Source organism: Abramis brama (genome assembly GCF_963993115.1).
Source record: "Abramis brama genome assembly, chromosome: 4".
NCBI classification, from domain to species: domain Eukaryota; kingdom Metazoa; phylum Chordata; class Actinopteri; order Cypriniformes; family Leuciscidae; genus Abramis; species Abramis brama.
The window spans coordinates 52,302,138-52,321,348 of NC_139966.1; the positions used below are offsets into that span (position 1 = coordinate 52,302,138).

Below are 19,211 nucleotides of genomic sequence, written 5' to 3' on the forward strand. Positions count from 1 at the left end.
GGCTCAGAAGCAGTGTGAGATATTGGTGGCTTTAGTTAAGTTTTACATTCCTAATAGGTGTCGTTGTAAACCTAAAAAGAAAATACTGTAGTTTCAACCTGAAAGCAAAAACTAATTACTTAATGAAGAGGAAACAGAAATAAGTAGAAACTGAAAAGTAGTTTTTTTCCATACTTGCATGTATTTTATTCTCTGGGGCGTGATCCTTCACTTCTGTGATCCTTCACTACTCATAAGCATCAAAGGTTGATAAAGAGAAACATTCAGTCGCAGGAGCGTTTAGAACAAGAGCATCCAAAAAGAGAAAAACTAAATGACAATAACATGTATTATTCAGATGACAAATGGATAATTTACTGAAGGAAAAATCAAGAGATGTGAAGAGAAAAAGGGTTTGGCTTGATTGTGAAGTCACAGATTGAAAACTGAAAAATGCAGAACTGTAGCATTTCCCACAATCATTTAACGTGAGATATTTTACATAAATGTGATTGTGATTTTCCAAGCTTTGGAGCATATGAGTAAACATACATAGTGCATTGTAGCGAATACTGGTGACCTGAACATGCAGAAAGAGCTTGTGGAACCATCATCCGATCGTGTCTGCTGGGTATTATTATTTCCAGATGTTTTGGTAGGATCTCATTTAAAAAAACAAAACAATACATTCATAAATTCATATGATAAACTTCATAGGAGGATTAAATTATCCAATATGGTTCCTAAATGTAGATGGCATGTTGCATGGCATGTTTTGGAGTATCTGGAAGCATACTTGAGTTCAGAATGCATGTGCTTTCATGGTTGTTCGGGAGTTTTGGACCCAAACATCTCGTGCTCGTCTGTAGTCGACAACTCATCATCGGCGCTTGGTGGTGCTTCCTACACAGTTCATGCTTCTGCTCATCTGGGGAAAGTGCACGTTTGGAGTTCTGGCAGTTGGGCCGTAGAGGCCCAAGTTTCTTGCAGCAATGGACTTGCGAGGGGTTTTGATGCAGGGGAACGGAGAAAAGATCTGCTGAGGTTTCGGAGGTTCTCCTGCCAGCGTTGATGGGCTTCTTCTGAGGGAGCTTCCACTTTCTGAGCTGGAAGAGTCTGAACCTGGACGGCGGGTGGACGGGAGCTGAGCTGGGGTCGTGGGCTCCGGCTGTGGTTCTGGAGTTGGTGTAGGTGGATCAGAAGCTGGTTCTGGTTCCAGTTCCAGAGAAGACAGCCGGTTGTCGATCTGCTGGAGTTCCTCTCCTTCTCCATCGCTGACATCTTGCCGAGAGACATCTGAGCTTTCAGCCGCCAACTTCTCTTGCTCTTCATCCTCCAACTTCTCTTGCTCTTCATCCTCCAACTTCTCTTGCTCTTCATCCTCCAACTTCTCTTGCTCTTCATCCTCCAACTTCTCTTGCTCTTCATCCTCCAACTTCTCTTCATCTTCTTTGTCTTCCTCAAGTCTTCTCTCCTCTCCATCTTCAGATGCTTCTTCCGTTTTGCTGGTGTCAGTTTGATCATCTTCGATCTCCAGAGAATCATCAAAGCCGAGCTGTGCCCGCGCCCTGGCGATGTTCCTGCGGTGAGCGCGCACATGTGTTCGCCACGGGGAATGATGTCTTGGCTGCATCATCTGATCCTGGCTGGGGGTGGAGTGGGCTTGGGGAACTCCACCATTCTGGATGATACAATTCTTTGGGGATCGCTGAGCGGGTCTGGGCTTCCTGCCCAAGAGAAGGTGGTTGACCACAGGGGAGGGACCAATTTGGGAGGCAAGGATACTGGTGGCTGGACACTTGTCTGTGAAAAAAATCAATAACAAAGTGTGAGAAAACAGCAGTAATTGCAAACAGACTGTCAGTCTCAACATGAAATCGTGTTTCCGATTTTACTTCTGCAATATAACATGTTTCTGAGTTAAGCCGGGTACACACTGTCCGATTTATGCTTGTCAGACTGTACGAACGCAGTAAGCCATGTCAAACGGTAGGATCTCAGCTGTCATTCGTGTCAGACTGTGCGGCAGTCAAAAACGGACTTACACAAGAAGACTCATCTGGAGTTTGACATCATCAATCCAAACTTCTGACACAAATTCATCAGAGGTAAAGTTTGATCACAATGGTCATTAATCAGCTGTCAGTGAACATGTCAAGTGATCAAAGACTACATATTTTAGCCTAGGTTCAGAGGAATCTTTTAGGATTCTCAAAATTTGCCAAATCGTATAGCGTGAACCCGGCTTTAAACGGGATATTCAAGGTGAAAACAGAATGGGGCTTTGTGATGTCAGCGGAAAAGGAAAGTGGTTATATATATATATATATATATATATATATATATATATAAATAATGTTAAAAATATTTATAGTGTACAGTGATGAATTGTGCAAAAAAGAAGATTGTGCATTGTGAAAATAAATATGACCTATTATGATTCCACGGTTTCAAGTCTCCATTATGCCCTGTAATGGTGCAATTGCAAAATTACATCTTCCAATATTTTAATAAATGGAAAAAAGGTAATTAACCATCTTTAGCATAATTATACCAATCCCCTGAAAAGAAAATATGACGTAGAAAACACCTTGATTAATCAGTTCAGCCATAACCAAAATGACAAATTGCAATTCAATGCATTATACACCAGCAGACCCAACACCGATCAACACCGATCTACTGCACCATATATCTACAGTATAATGAAGCCATAGTTGACACATGAAGATCAATACCAGTGTGTTGGTTCTGCTGTTTACTGGGTTGATGAGGTTCAATAGTTTCAGCTTCCACTGGAGGTCCTGGGAAAAATGTCACAGTATAACTGACTAACACTTCACATCCCCTCTGTCACTTCCTGAACTCATCTTCGACAGAAAAAAAAATTTTCTATTCTTTATTTGATCCTGCTACCTGTATGGATGTAAAGTAGCCCGGCTTGCTGCTGTTGTTTTTGTTTGATGCGGGAGTACTGTTTCTTCAGCGCGCTGATGTCAGTGCTCATGCGCTCCAGCATCATGCTGTTGATGGCCGCTTGATGCTCAGCCCGTCCCGCGCCCACCGCCCCGGGACTGAGCTCGGCCATGTTACTGCCCTGAGAGCTCTGATCTGCTCTCTGATCTGCAGAGCAGATGAAAACAGAAAGCAAACATCATAAATAATAATGTGTAGAGTGCAAGAATATTTGTGAGACATTTTACAGGGTAACGGCCGCGTCGGCTCCTTTCCAAACCTTCCATTTATTTAGTTGCACTGGAACTGAAGGCCGTAATTAAAGACAGCTTGAATGACTCGACCCACCTCAGATTCAACAAGAACTGACAAATGCATCGAGGATTAAATCCATTTGGGGCAGAAGGATTTTCAGGTCTTGCCAAGGTTAGGTAAGCAAAGTGAGCTTCAGTGAGCTTATGTTTGCATTACTCCATGAAATCACCCTTACTTTGACAAAGCCAATATAGTTTAAGTGACTCATAAATCGTTAATCATTAAGAAATCAAACATCTTGTGCATTTTATAAATGTGGGCAGTTTGTGTTCAGAAAGACATAAATCATGTTTGTAACCTCAGGCTACACTATTAAATCTACTTCCTTTTAGTTTTTGAAATGTGAAATATAATCAGATTCAGACCTTTAAGGTGTTTTTGGTATCTTTGGATTTCAGGGGCCAGAAGCCCACCAAGAGGCCCCAGACAGCCCAGGGCAGTGACAATAGAGTCTTCATCATCCATGTCAGCATCATCATCACTCTCCCATCCATGGAGTGCCAGACTGTACAGAGGAAAAATAAAACAATAATATCATGCATGAAATAAAATATTAAATACAAAATAATATATATATATAAATGTAATGAAATTATTTAAAGATAAAATAGATTTTTTTTAATAAACTCCATGAATAATGCATGAAACAAAATATTAAACAACAAATAAAATATCAAAAATATCAAATTAAATACAAAAATACTTTATATACAGAAAATATAATGCATGAAATAAAATATAAATAAAAATAAAAATGTAAAAAGGAAATTAAATATTTAGAAATAAAATAGAAAAAAAATGCATAAATAATACATCAAACTAAATATTAAACAACAAATAATACAATATAACATTAAATTAATAAATCAATACCATTGAAAATTTAAAAAAATTAATTAAATATTTTATAATAAAATACAAAAAAAGAAACAAACAAGTAATAAAATGCATGAATAATGCATAAAACTAAAATTAATCAAAAAATAATAAAATATAAAATTAAATTAAAAATGAATTCATAAAACTGAAAAAAATTAAGTGTAATGACACAGTTTTAAATAAAATTGAAAAAAGAAAGAAAAATATAATGCATGAAAAAAAAAAAAATAATTTTTAAAACCATGCATGAAATAAAAACATTAAAATAATAATAATAATAAAAAATAAAATGTATTACTTTAATTTAACAATACAATTATTTAAAATAAGGTAAATAAAATTAGAGAGTATAAAAGAAGAAAAAAAATGAATAAAAAAAATCGTTGCATCAATGCTCTCTTCTTTGTAAAATAAAGTCGGCAATTATCTTTAAACTGAGTGTAAACCTTGTCAAGATAAGGCAGAACATTTGCTTTGGATATTTGCATGCCAATATACACACGTGCCATAAAACAACACTGCAGGCTCGTAATAACGTCTTTATATGGCTCCTACTCTCACGATTGCAATCTGTGCTGTGGGCGTTGAGTGTCTTCAGCTCTCATACCTGCTGTTCGCTCTGACCGGGGCAGGGAACGGGGTGATGTTGTAGGTGTACTTCTCCCTGAGCTCAGCCAGCTGGGGGAACGGGAACGGGGCCATGGAGTAGACCGTCTGTCAGGAGGAAAACAAGTGCATGTATTCAGCCCCAAAAACAGTTGGATAAACTACCTCCAAGAAGCTTTTGCCATTTTCAAACACAATTTTGCAACATTAAACCTGTTACTCCTTGCCGATTTACCCAAATGATAAGGTTTACATATAATTATCATCATGAAAAATTCATGATCTTTTCTATGCTCTGTCTTACCTGCATGAGCTCATTGGAGTCGATAAGATTGTGCTCCAGCATTTCCTGTGTCAGGCAGCCCATAGTGCTATAAAATTCATCAGCAGTCTGGCACTCCTCAATTCGCCTGAGAGGGTTGAAAATGTATCTCATTTTTAATGTATGAGCAAATCATTTTCTTTGCAATCTAGTCGACAGTGCAAGCAACTCTAGGTGAACTTACTCTCCGAGTTTGGCCCAGATGGCCAGAGCCACACGCAGCAGCATTTCAGAGCCCTCGAAGAAGACCGAGTCCCAGATCTTCAGCACGTTGTGATGGGGCAAACAGGTGGCAAACATGGTCAAAAACCACTGCATGGTGAAGACGTTGGTAAGCGGAGGCTCATAGCTGCCTGAAACACAATGCAGTTGAGCTGGTACAAACATTCGTCCTTCGCATCAATACATTTAACAGGGTTGCTGCATACCTCCTCCTTCCCGATTGGCTACTTTCTGGAGGTGCTGGAGATGCTGAGAAAGTTCTGGAAGCTTCAGTCGCAGAAGATCTCTGAACACGGCCATGTCCACTGAGAGGGCACGCAGGTTATTGGCGAAGTAACTATCGGGAAGCACCTTGTCAATCAAATAGATCATAACCTATAACGGAACGATAGAGGATAATTAGGTTTACCTTTTTGCTTATATAAGATAATAGCTTATCTTGCTTATAAAACGTGTCTGTCCAAAATGTCATGCTCATTTAAACTGAGGGGGGGGCACATGTTAATTTTTGAAGAGGATTTTGAATTAACAAATAATATTACTGATTAACAATTAATAAGATTAAATTATAATTAAAATAATAAAAGAGAAGTCATCAAATTAAATGGTGATACTTTTAAAGCATCTAGGAAAACCTTTAATGCATCTCCTTCGTTTCCCTCTGTGACCTCCAGAATGAGGGCGGCCAGAACATTGAAGCCCTGACAGTAGCCGACAGTCTTGTTCCAGCGGGCGTACGCCAGCAGAACCCGCTTCAGCACCACCCGGTCCTGCTCCGCCTCCTGGCCACAGTAGGAACTGCAGCCTGTCCTGTGCAGGTCCTGAATGAGAAGAGAAGGGAAAACAAAGTGTGACTTACCTATGCACACAAGCACACTGAACTTTGCTCACTCGCGCACAAGCGCCTCACTGTTCTCCTCCATTCAGCGCTACACACACACACAAACACACATCCTGCTCCATTATCCTCTTACTGACGCACTGCAAAGAGCAAATATCCTGTTTCACCATTTAACCTTTTATCATCCTTCCATTAAATATCTCTAAAGCCACAATTTGTTTGCTTGCCTCATATTGTTATGTATAGCCTTAAAATTTTTAATAACTGCATATAATATGAACCTTCACTATTTGGATTCCCAAAGAGTCATCATCTGGATTGCTGCGATCGTTGAAGGCAAATCTCATGGTTTTCTCCCAGTCTATGGAGATGCTGTGGAGGTACTGGTCAGCCAGGGTCAGCCATACCTATATCAAAACAACCAAACATTATACAGTGTGTCAAATATCATGGATATGAAAACAGTGAAATTTCCAGCACACTTACCCTCTTCCTCCACTCTTTGGGAATACCCACAGGGAGTCTGGCCACTGCTTTCAGAGCGTCGTACCACTGCAAAGTAAAACAACCCCAAACAAATCAACATGCAAACCAAAAGCATATTTGTTGGTTTTTTGCTGTTTGAGGGTTTTAGGGCCATAGTAAGCATCTAATACATACTTGTTGAAAGCCGTTCTTGCCTAGAGAGGGTTCGATAGTGAACTTCAACCTGGTGTCCACCCCTGCAATAAGACAAAACGGTGGACAATCAGTGAGACAAAGAGGACCACATAAAGACGTCTCTTCTGTAGCTGCAGGTGTTTCATTAACAAATGAATAAAGGGTTTTTGCGTAATCACCACTCAGGATGAAATAACAAAATATGATAATGTCATAATTTGAAAAATTTGAAATAAATTACCAAATTATATAATTAATTAATAAATAAAATGATCAAATAAATCAATTACCCAGTTATATCAGGATAGGTTGCAATTCTCTAAATGATTTATTTATTTATTATTAAATTCAACTGAATCGGGACTCCTCAAAAACAGGTGCAAGAAAAAAGGCATGTTTTGGTCATTATATTCATGTTTTCAAATTCATGACATTTAAAATGTATATTTGTAAAATAATAAATATGTCCTTTTATCATCCCCACTTGTCACTAGTCCATTAATAATAAATAAGGTTTGTTTTAATTCAATGGCTCATTATTATTATTGCAGGCAGGCTACCTTACTCTCTTCTTTGTCAAACAGGAACAAACACTAATAAAAATGCACCAGAAATTACTGGAAACGACAAATGTATTATCGACCACCACGATGCAGAAACCAAACGTTGGATATCGAATAGTTGATAAATGACGCTGTCCACTGCGGAGCGGTGCTGAATCTCACTTCCGCCTTCAGTTTCTTCCGGAATCACGACACCATCCTGTATTACGACGAAATAAACTCTGTTTTTTATAGTTAAGAAGTCATATTGAGCGTTAAAGAGCAACAACAACACGACGAATTCTTTAAATTGATGTAGCCTTCACATTAGCCATGGCTAAAGATGCTAAATCCTGTCAAACGCGCAAGTAAACAACTCTACCTCACCAACATGATGTGAAATAGGAGCAGCATTTCTACTTTCGGTGCACAAGAAAATCAATAAAACCACCAACCTGAGTCCATCTCTGTCATCGTTTAATGGTATAAATGATAAAAAGGAGTGGCACCATTTCTGCATCTATTTCACTCGACAGCCGAGGCTGTTCCGGATTAACCTACATGATTACCATCATCTCTCCAGCCCTACTGCACTCAAGCTCGGCACAACACATGTGTCTGCATGAGAAGCATGTCCAGTATTATGTACTGATTATCTAATACATTAAAAAGAAAAATTTGACTCAATTATCAATTACTAAATAGGCCTACATAATATTTAAAAGTGAGCCTAAAATGTATACAATAAAATGATTTCATAATAAGCCTATTCAAACTTTCAGGACCCCTCGAAGCTAAAACCCATAATATTTCTCAATTTCAAAAATAGTTAACTTAAACGTAGTTCACAATCGTATTAATGTAGCTGATAAAATATGTATTTAGTAAAAAAGCGAAGGCCCTTATTATCTAATTATCACAGAAATGCCATTCTGCAATCAGCACCAGTGCAAAACAACTGGGCATCTTAGGAATAAAGAGTTTTATCTATACTCACAGGGCAAAGATAGACTAAATGAATAAAAATAATGCCCTTAAAGCATGCTGTATTCACCTGGCTCTAGGGTGCAGAGCAGACGCGGCGCTCTTCTAGAGATGCCGTTGCGTTTCTTCAGCACATTACTGATAATATTACCGACTCCTCCAGCTGCATTCTGCCGTTTCATACAAACCCTCGATCTCTTAGAGGAGACAAACCTTTCCTGCTTCATCTGGAGAAAAAGCTGGGAGGACGAGGTCCGTTTGACCGCGCATTCAAAACGATTCTCTCATCTCATCTAAAAATATCATACTCGTTATGATATCAATAAAGCAGAGAAGAACAACACATTTATCCTCATACATGAAGATGCATGTATGTATGTACCTTAAGAATAAGAATTATAAATAGCATAAAAGAATCAAAGGTGATCGAAATGAACGCGCAGGATGGGAAAGGCGGGATAGCGTGGTGATGCGCGCGTCTACACCCACATATGAGCGTCACATTCAGGGTTGTGAGGAAGGAGGGACCGCTGGAGCTCTGGAGGAAGGGCCAGAGAAACGGAGGAAAACAATGGCCTGCACAGTACGTGAATGACTAGTGCCATGCTGCCAACTTTAGCATTAACCTTTAAGAACAAGGTATTCTTTAATTACTCTGGATCCAAAAATCACACAAAAAAGTCTTAGGACCCAATTATAGGCTAAAATCCCAAGATAAGAATAAGGATAAGATGGTTGAACCGTCATGAATTCAGGTGATCTGAATGATTTACTAAGGCAATAATTTGTGGTTTTACGGTGAAAATCCCCTTTTGCTGTTATAAATTCACTGAAGACCATGGCTTCACAGGACTTATTGCTTTTATTAAACTGTTAGTACATTAAATGATTTACTTTAAGTGAAGCAGTAATACTGATTTAATGAGATCACACAGGTGTATGTTTGTGGAGTCATTTACAAGGGCTTCAGACACGGCTCAACCAATCTGAATCAAGGATCTGTTGTTTATTATAAAAAGGAAATGTTGTACTTTAAGGCACTTGGAGGAAATAGTCAATTATTTAAAGTTAGTTCTGTATAATATAATGATTTAAAACATCATGACAAAGTGAGAGAGAGATATAAGGAAAAATAAGTCAATAAGCAGGCTTTCTTATTTTGTGCTAAACGACAATGTGTCAGAATATTCCAAATTAAAGTATCCATCCATACAATATACAGAAAGTCAGGTAAATTTGACCATCTTGACCTGATATGGAAAATGTATGCATTTTCCATTGGATGATAGGCATTTGGGTATTTTTTCCTGACATGCATTTAGTGACAAAACAACAGTGATAAACACCGTTACTCATGTTTACAAAAATAAACATGTCAAATACAACAAAATCCATAACCGTTCACTATACTATCTACTGTACAAAGTCACACCTCTTGCATCAAGAATAGACATAGACTGAATAATGGCAACCATATTGTGCTATAGTTTTGATGTGATTTCATACTGTACCTGTTTGACAGGGCTTGTCATGCTGCATGTAGATAAAATGGAGGAAAACACATTTAAGAGACGCAAGGCCACATTGATGACTAATTAGCAAGCAAAATTCAAATACAAATTTGAGCTCACTACAACGTTACGGTGCTAATTTGCATGTCAGTGTCATAAACTCATCACATGAATGAGTGTGTGTTTTGAATCTAATGCAAATAATTGGTGAGGAGGCAATCCTGTGGTAGAGGGAAGATATTTCAGAATGCGGTCTTCTAAAATATCAACTGAGAGAACCACACTAAGGTGAAGAAAAAATGCATTCGATATACAGTATGTGAGCCTGAGCCTTTCGGCAACCATTACATATGTAAGCTATACCGCATCCTTTTAAAACAGCTGAAGGAAATCTAGCATCAATGAATACTAAGACGTATTGTCAATCTAGAATATAATAGTGTAGCGCTTTAATTCTCTTGACAAACTAACCCCTGTTTCACAGACTAGGCTTAAGTCTAGTCCCAGACTAAAAGGCATTGTTGAGCTGTTTTAACTGAAAGCAACTTGCACTGGCATATCTTAAAATATGTCAGTGCCATTTTTTTGTCTCAAGATGCACACTAGTAATGTTTTTTTCTAAGGCACGTTTATAAAAGCTACTTAAATGTCCTAACTGAACTAATGCCTAATCCTAGCTTAATCTAAGCCTTGTCTGTGAAATCGGGCTTAAAAGTCTTAGAATGGAATTTGTATGCATCTGGAATAAGAGATATAGAATGTACTACATGCTGCTTGCTATTTTGCTCAAGAGCATGATCTATTTAAGTCCACATGTCATACTAACAAGAAACTATGATTCTAACCACAGGTCGAGATCTGTAGGTCCAACCACACAATTCTGCAATGCTGTTCGCGAATGTTCGTTGGAACTATGTTTTTTGGGAAACACTGAATCGTTTGACTATGCTGGTTATGCTGGTAATGATGGAACTTGCAAACATAGCTGGTTAATGATGCTTTTGGGAAATGCAGCCCAGTGTGTTACTGACAGACCGGGCATGAAAAATCAAGCATGAAAACCTATTATAGTAGAGCCCTAAAACAAAATCAAGACAAAGGGCATAATAGTGCCCCGTTAATACTGCTGCTCATAACAGTAATGACAGCAAGAGGAGGGAAATGATAGAATGATTTGTAATTACGTCTTTTCTGAGAGACGGCTTGCAGGCAGGCGGTGACTATATCACAGTTCTTCTGAAACTTCTGCCGGAGTCTGTCCTTCCTCTTGACCTGACGCACCAGTTTGGCCGACTGGACAGCGATGCGATACTTCACCTCTTGAACGATCCACTTCAGCTCCTCCGGACCTGAGCACAAAATAAAGCTCGTTTAAATCTGAAGGATGTGCATTCATTTGATAAAACTTTTATTTGAACAGATTGTGCAGTGAGAGTGCAAATAACACTACATATGTAGACAGGTTAAGATAATTATGATTGTCAAAACACTGTGTATACAAGTCTACAAAAGACCTTTATATGGAAATTGTCATTATGGCCAACAAGGAACCTGAGCACCTGAGACAACAATTAAATTACTTCAGCAAACAAAGGGTTAAGATTTAACTGGCTTTCAGAGTGGCATTATAACTGGGTAAGTTCACATGCAGTATCTGTAACACTATATTTAATCTACAACCATTTTAAGCACCCCAATCATATAACATATACTATTACTTAAGAGTAATGTCACTCTATTTTTGTGTGAACATGGAAATGCACTGCGAATAATTTTTTAAAAAAAAATTATGAAAAAGTTAAAATAGTGAACTTTTTATTTATTTATTCACATTCATATTTATTTATTTAAAGCATGATTTAAAAACAAAAAGGAAAAAATCCATAAATTATAATAGAAATGCATGAGACATACACTTTACTGGTCAAACGTTTGGATTAATTACGTTTTTTATGTTTTTATGAAAGAAGTCTCTTATGCTCACCAAGGCAAAAATGCAGTAAAAACAGTAAAATATTATTAAAATTTAAATAACTGTTTTGTATCGAAATATATTTTAAAATGTAATTTATTCCTGTGATGCAAAGCTTAATTTTCAGCATCATTACTCCAGTCTTCAGTGTCACATGATTCTTCAGAAAAGTCTTAATTACTCAAATTTTTTGACCAGTAGTTTATGAATGACAGTACATAAATTGGATTGAATTGACTTCAGTTGAAAGGGGAATTGATGCTCACCTTTTTGAGTCAGGTATTTCATCTGATGGCGTCTCGTGTGTTTCTCCTGAAGTTCCTGCAGAAAGTTGGAGCCAGCGTTGCTCCTTCCCAGGAAAGCATCCGAGTTGGAGGCTTCGGTCGAGCTGTCCACCCCTCTGACGCTGTTACTGTACGTGTCATAGAGCTCCACTAACAGACACTCCACTATAGATGATGCCCGGGACGTTCTCAGATCATCTTCATCCGAATATACACCTGCTTCATGAATCCCCCCTCCTCCTCCTCCTCCTCTTCTCTCCATACGGATGTCTCCAGCTGGTGATCCATGAGGCTCTTTTGCGCACTTGGATAGTGAGACTGATAATGATGAAGCTGTTTTGGCGCACTCACAGCTTGTATCTGAGAATGAACGTCCCTTTGAAACCCATTTGTGAAGCGCCGAGAAGCCGTCAAGGTACGACGCACCTGAGTTGACGAAAACTCCACTCTCCTCCTCCGAGCAGATGTTGTCACATATGTCAATCTCCTTAAGTTCCTCTTTAGCGACGTCCACACCAGACATGTTTTATCGCTCTTTAAAGTTCAGCATTACACACTCGTGCACATTTGCTGCACACAAGTACAAACCAAAGATTGTTTTAGATGAATCAATAAGGAACTCAAGTTCCGGGTGTGTTCCATTACTTGAGTGGGGTTGGCAGCGCCTTTCCCAGGCTCTGGTTTCCTTCCTGAAACGGTCTAAATCCTGATTGTGCGCCCCTGCTGCAGGAATAGTTCAACCCACCTCCGAAACTTTTGAAACAAACTTTCTAAACAGGTCAATGAGAAATATATAGTGTTTGTTCATTTCACTACAAATATTGGCTACAATAATTGTTTGTAAATTAACGTGTCCAAATAAATCTAGGCTACATTTACATTTTATCTGTATGTATATACAGCAAATGTATAAATAAAAATATACAAACTTTTGTTCCAAAAACAATATATAGGCCTATATACATTTATACGTATTTAATTATACATTTGCTGTTTGTTTTTTTAAATAAATGTTTGTATGTTTTCAAACAGGCTATATATTTGTTTGGATTACATATATAATGTGGGTGGGTGTGTTTTACATTTTACATTGTTTACATTTTCTTGCGTGAAAATCTGGATTGAAACGTGAAACTGCACCTTCTTACATTACAATATTTTTAAAAAAATACAACTTTTGTAGGCCTGACAGAGATTTGAGTGGGAAAGACAATTAAAAGAGACGATATTACTGTTGAATCAAAATTGTGAACATTTATAGACAATGTAGTTTGTATTTTTGAGTTTTAAATTTAGTTTTTTCTCCTGTCCTTAACATCAACCTGCCAAGGGACTACGCATGAAAAATAGCCAGTGTTGGCTAAATCTAGCGCATTTTACATACTATGTATTCTTAATGTGTATTGTCCCTGATTAAATAAATAAATAAACAAACAATATAAGCCATAAAACAGAAATTGCATGAATGACATCATCCCTTAGACGAGCGTAAACATCAGCTGACCGGGGCTTCCGCCTCTCCACATGACAGGACCCGAGGAGGGAACTGTATTAATCTTACTATGGCGACGGTTATTTTTATGAATATTCATGATTCAAATCGTCTGATTGGCTGTAAGGCAGACCTTGGTAGGTGGGCGCTAGTCTGCTGGCGAATTAGCGAATCCTTCAATTCTGAAGGCTTGGCTTATGAATATAAATTAGGCTACGTGACTAGACGCCACAACAGGGTAGCAAGCAAAGTCAGAATGTCTAATTAATATTCATGAGTCAAGACGTCGCCATAGTATGATTCGTAATTTCGTACACTAGACCAGGAAAGCTAACTGCTCCTCTAAAGCAGCGTTTCCCATAACAGTATTTCATGCTTTTATCGCAAGAAAAGGTCCTCGTTTAGGCCATGGCTTTATTTGTTTTTCATTCGGCGTCAAAGATGGTTTCTCCGTTAGTAATGTTACATTTTATTCTCATCTGCGTCACTTTGCATTGCAACAATCTGGCCGCGGCTAAAATGAATCCCAGACCGAACATTGTTTTAATCCTGACCGATGATCTGGATGTCTCCATCGGCGGAATGGTGAGTACATTTTCTGAGAAAAGAGTTTTATTGTTGCCATTCTCAGTGGTCGTGAATTCCTCTATGCAATTTACTTTAAATATTGTTTCTGAGCTACATCATCATTATCTTGACATCTTTCAATGTACAGATCCCTTTAGTGAAGACTAAAAAGCTGATTGGTGATGCTGGAATAACCTTTACAAACACGGTGAGTAGAAATTGTGCTAAACTGTGTCCTTCCTGTTTTTCTGCATAAGAATATTTCTAAGTTTATTATCATGAATCAACCAGCATGCATGTTTGCCATTGCATCAATTTGCACAGCATCTCCTAAAACTTATTTGTCTTTTCTTCTCTCACCCAGATTGTTGCCAGTCCTCTTTGCTGCCCCAGCAGGGCGAGTATCCTGACGGGCAAATACCCCCATAACCATCATGTCGTGAACAACACGTTGGAGGGCAACTGCAGCAGCACAGCGTGGCAGAAGACCCAAGAGCCCGACAGCTTCCCTGCCTTTCTTCAGAAACACGGCACCTATCAGACCTTCTTTGCTGGGAAGTATCTGAATGAGGTAAAGAGATACTGGGTGCTTTCATAAGGATAACCCCTTTCTTTAGTTTGGGGTGGAAAAACATTTTTATAGTCTTTATCATCATGTCATACGACCAGCCCTGAATCAGCTGATAGCACATCATCCATGTGTGTTTCTCTGCTTCAGTACGGCAGTAAAAAAGCTGGAGGAGTGGAGCACGTTCCTCCGGGCTGGGACCACTGGTTCGCCTTGGTAAGAAAAAGTCAGAAGCCGATCATGCTTTTTTACCAGAGCTTCAGGGTTGTCGTGTGCACAGCGAGCTTTGAGGGTCACAAGTAGAAGACGTTAATGATTTAGGTGAGATGACAAGCGGGAACACGTTGACAAGCCTGTCAACCTTTCCCATGAGCCCTGCAGAAGTCTAATTTTAGCTAGAAGGTTATGAAAACGGTTAGTAGCCTAAAATGTAGCATGTTTGTGACGCTGCTACAAGAACTCAAGCAAATGTAGGCACAGAAATGAATCCAGAAGAGAAAAGGAATGTTCTCTGGAGCCATGCTGTTTATTCTTTTATTAGCAGCTCCCACAATTCAAAGCTCATGGTGTCGTTGAGAGCAGATTGTAGGTCGCTGTGTCATATATATACATATACACACCCACAAATATATCTAAATACACACATATACTGTAATATATACATATATATATATATATATATATATATATATATATATATATATATATATATATATATATATATATATATATATATATATATAATTTGTATTTATTTATCCTGAGACCAGATTTATTTGGAGTGAAATCTTTTTGATGATTTTAACATGTTCCTACAGGAGAGAAACTCCAAGTACTACAACTACACACTGTCTGTGAACGGCAGGGCGCAGCGGCATGGACAGAACTACAGTGAGGATTACCTTACGGATGTTCTGGTAAGAGCAGATCTCACCTGCATTCAAGACATTACATAAAACCTTACGCAACAGAAGTTAAGTGGCTTGTACATGTCTGATTCCATCCAGGCCAATATTTCCATCGACTTCCTGGAAAACAAGTCTAACCGCAGGCCTTTCTTCATGATGGTGTCCACTCCGGCCCCGCACTCACCCTGGACGGCCGCTCCTCAGTACGAGAGCAGTTTTCCCAACGTCAAAGCGCCAAGAGACCCTAACTTCAACATACATGGAAAGGTACGGGCCTGATGTGTATGGGCTTTCTCACCAGGTAGTTACAGGAACTAGCCATCGGGGCAGTCCCCCAAGAACAAAACTTTCCCCATCATTAAAGTGCGATGGACTTAGGCGTCGGCCCATCTATTGCTGTTCTCCATGTTAGTGGAGTAAGTAAACTATGTAAACTGTGTGTTTACACTGCTTTTTAAAAATGCCGGTGTATGACGTGTTCGGCCAATCAACATACACTTGCGTCACTGGTAGTTCCTATTGTGTTGGGTTAGACCCTACTCTGAAGTAGGAGCTAATTTAGCCCCCCGAAAAGGCGTTCCTAGAACTAAAATCCTTCCCAGTTCCTGCGGTCCGAACACACCAAAAAGCGGGTTCTTCCGGCAATAGTTATTGGAACGATCCTCTGGTGCGAAAACTCCTTTAGATGTTCTGATTGGATGGTTTTTGTGCATATCTGACAGCATTTAAACCTGATTTTTCAGGACAAACACTGGCTCATCAGGCAAGCAAAGACACCCATGACAAACTCTTCAGTGGAGTTCTTGGATAACGCCTATAGAAAACGGTATTCAGATTTTTTTCCCCAACTTAAAATCATTTTAATATTGCACATGATGTAATGCGGTACTGTTGGTCTGTTCCACTAGGTGGCGCACTTTACTATCAGTAGACGACCTGGTGGAGAAAATGGTGAAAAAGTTGGAGGTCAGAGGAGAGCTTAGCAACACCTACATCATTTTCACCTCCGACAATGGTTACCACACAGGTACATGATGAGTTTAATAGTGAAGAAATTTTATTTTACTCTACCCTTTTATTTTTTCATGTGTCCATTTCTTCCTCTCAGGCCAGTTTTCTCTTCCGATGGATAAGAGGCAGCTCTATGAATTTGATATCAGAGTTCCTCTGCTGGTGCGAGGGCCTAATATCAAACCCAATCAGACAAGCCAGGTAATATAAACAAGCTTTTTTTTATATATTTATTTGCTTTATGTGTGTCATTAATAACGTATCCGTTTCAACAGCTACTCATAGCAAATGTGGATTTGGGTCCAACGATTCTGGACATAGCAGGATATAACGTCAACGAAACTAAGATGGATGGGATGTCATTTCTACCTATCATGGTAAATCCTGTTTGAACTTTGAACTAAATAAATAAATGCATTTAAGTATTGGCATTTTGTTTTTTTGTTTTTTTCTTGCTACACGTACAGTATAATTAATTAAAGTTCTAAATAAGTTTGCATTTGATTTGTTTCAGATCGGTAAAGGGAACAGTAGCACATGGAGATCTGATGTACTGGTGGAATATGAGGGAGAAGGAAGCAACATCTCAGACCCAGCCTGCCCTCTGCTGGGCCCCGGGGTCTCGGTGAGGGTCTGCGTGCTACAAATAAACAGTCATTACGGTAATCCCAAAAAATGAGTGCTACAACACAGCTGTTTTTTTTGTCTGCAGGAGTGTTTCCCCGACTGTGTTTGTGAAGACTCGTACAACAACACATACGCCTGTGTTCGCACAGTATCACAGGCCGCCAACTTACAGTACTGTGAATTTGATGACAACGAGGTAAAAAAGAAATAAAAAATCGATTTGCTCCAACTCCTATTATATATATTATACTGTAATAGTAATAGTTCACTGTGTTTGCTTGCAGGTGTTTGTGGAGGTGTATAACCTGACAGCAGACCCCTTTCAGTTGAGTAACATTGCCAAAAGCATTGATCAGGAAGTCCTGGAGAAGATGAACCACCGTCTAATGATGCTGCAGTCCTGCTCGGGACAGTCCTGCAGAACGCCTGGCGTCTACGACTCAAAGTCTGTACTTCCTGATCATTTTAACGTTCAGCATTCAATTAAAATAACTCAAACTTACATTTGGCCTGTCACTGTTCCACCAGGTTTAGGTTTGATCCTCGGTTAATGTTCAGCAGCCTCGTCCCTCACAGGAACAAACTACGACAGACGCTGAAGTAGAGCGTGGAGAGGATTAAAGGAAGAAGAACCAGTGAAGGGAAAGAATAAAGGGCACTGAAAAATAAGCCCTGTTGTTGCCTTTATATCCTGACATTCTCCCAAAGATGCCCAGTCTCTCCTCCTCAGATGAGGTCATCAGGGTGCGCCAGGATACCAAACAAACCAGACACTTTCAGACAGGACGGCCCATCTCATTCACATCAGATCCTGACAAACTACCAGCTGACAGACATCTGTGAGAGCATTCACATCATATTCCTGTTTGTTCTGAATTAATCTTGCTGCTTTTACTTTAACAATAGCACTGAACATTTCAAATACTGTCTTTTCTCTTTATTCATGTTTTGTAGATTTAGTTTTACTTTTGCTTTAAACACGTTTTGAACTTGAGCTCAAATTTTGAGGAAATTATTGGATTGTTTGTTTGCCAGACGTGTCTGAAACATTTCACTCCACATATTTGTTGGAAAAAATATATATAACATTTGAATGTTCTTGGCCTTAATTTCTGGTCAACCGCAAGGATAGAAAGTGGATTTCTTTTTCTGGTTTAAAAATGGCAAATGGTAAAAAGAATTAAATTGAGAACAACCACAATAGAAATATACACAACTGCATGCTTGTCAGACTGTTATGATAAACACTTTCAGGCCCAAAGTACCATATAAGCTGAACTACTATTTTTCTTTTATGCACAATTTTGCTACTAAAATATCACCTTTTCAGTTCCTGTCACTTGCATATGGCAGCAAAAAATCTGTGTTTGGACGTATATTTTACTTGAGTAATACCACAACAAAACTAAGTGCAAATATTGTAATATTTAGCATTTCATTGTTGTAGTTAAACTGTTATTTTTCTTATCATTCTTGCGTTTTGTGTCAGTTGTGAATGAGCCAAAGGTGTGGAGAACAGCAGGTCATTGAATATCATCTGACATTGTTTAGCCTCAGTTTAGTACAAGACAGTTTTATTTTTTTCTTTGAGGGAAATCCTGTGCTTGGGTTGCTGTGGCTTTGCTCTTGAATATGTTCACAGCAACCCAAACTTGAAGCATTAAGGGACCGTTTTACTTTCAGACTACTACGCAACCTTCAACAATCTTCTGCTGGAATTGGCAATATCTCAAATCACCCAAAATGATCTGAGAAGCGGTGGACATGCATAAGAAGTGGGTTTGAAAAGATCTTTCTCACAATACTTCAATATATCCGTTTAGTGAAGCACTTTCCAGTCTGTGATCAACATGTCTGACATGTTTTGCACATAAATCTTTCATTATATTTGTTAGTAGCATTGCTATGGTTGGTGTGGACTTTTGTCTTGTGTGTTTGATTGATAAAAGCATTCTGAAAATATTTT

At 38.7% G+C, this 19,211-nt stretch overlaps 2 protein-coding genes across 9 annotated transcripts; one reads left to right on the plus strand and one right to left on the minus strand.

Annotated features, from left to right (window-relative positions):
• Window positions 1–161: 161 nt before the first annotated feature.
• On the minus strand, window positions 162–12,780 carry tbc1d30 (TBC1 domain family, member 30). 8 transcript variants are annotated; one of them, XM_084112513.1, is made up of 15 exons: window positions 12,055–12,746; window positions 11,001–11,165; window positions 6,780–6,841; window positions 6,606–6,671; window positions 6,401–6,526; window positions 5,914–6,099; window positions 5,485–5,653; window positions 5,241–5,409; window positions 5,039–5,144; window positions 4,736–4,842; window positions 3,615–3,754; window positions 2,896–3,102; window positions 2,718–2,783; window positions 1,344–1,782; window positions 162–1,294 (listed from the first exon to the last, which is right to left on the minus strand). In XM_084112513.1, exons 1-15 carry the CDS (start codon window positions 12,593–12,595, stop codon window positions 904–906), a joined length of 2,940 nt encoding a protein of 979 aa, XP_083968639.1. In that variant the 5' UTR covers window positions 12,596–12,746; the 3' UTR covers window positions 162–903. The 8 variants fall into 8 exon arrangements, with proteins under 8 accessions (XP_083968639.1, XP_083968640.1, XP_083968637.1 ...); XM_084112514.1 differs by lacking the exon at window positions 2,718–2,783 and having other exon boundaries at window positions 12,055–12,780; XM_084112511.1 differs by having other exon boundaries at window positions 162–1,782; window positions 12,055–12,751.
• A 1,037-nt stretch (window positions 12,781–13,817) lies between these two features.
• On the plus strand, window positions 13,818–19,207 carry gnsa (glucosamine (N-acetyl)-6-sulfatase a). The gene is made up of 14 exons (XM_084112024.1): window positions 13,818–14,149; window positions 14,280–14,339; window positions 14,496–14,702; window positions 14,850–14,915; window positions 15,518–15,616; window positions 15,707–15,874; window positions 16,351–16,433; window positions 16,516–16,634; window positions 16,716–16,819; window positions 16,894–16,995; window positions 17,133–17,243; window positions 17,331–17,441; window positions 17,530–17,690; window positions 17,774–19,207. Exons 1-14 carry the CDS (start codon window positions 13,973–13,975, stop codon window positions 17,847–17,849), a joined length of 1,644 nt encoding a protein of 547 aa, XP_083968150.1. The 5' UTR covers window positions 13,818–13,972; the 3' UTR covers window positions 17,850–19,207.
• The last annotated feature ends 4 nt before the right edge of the window (window positions 19,208–19,211 follow it).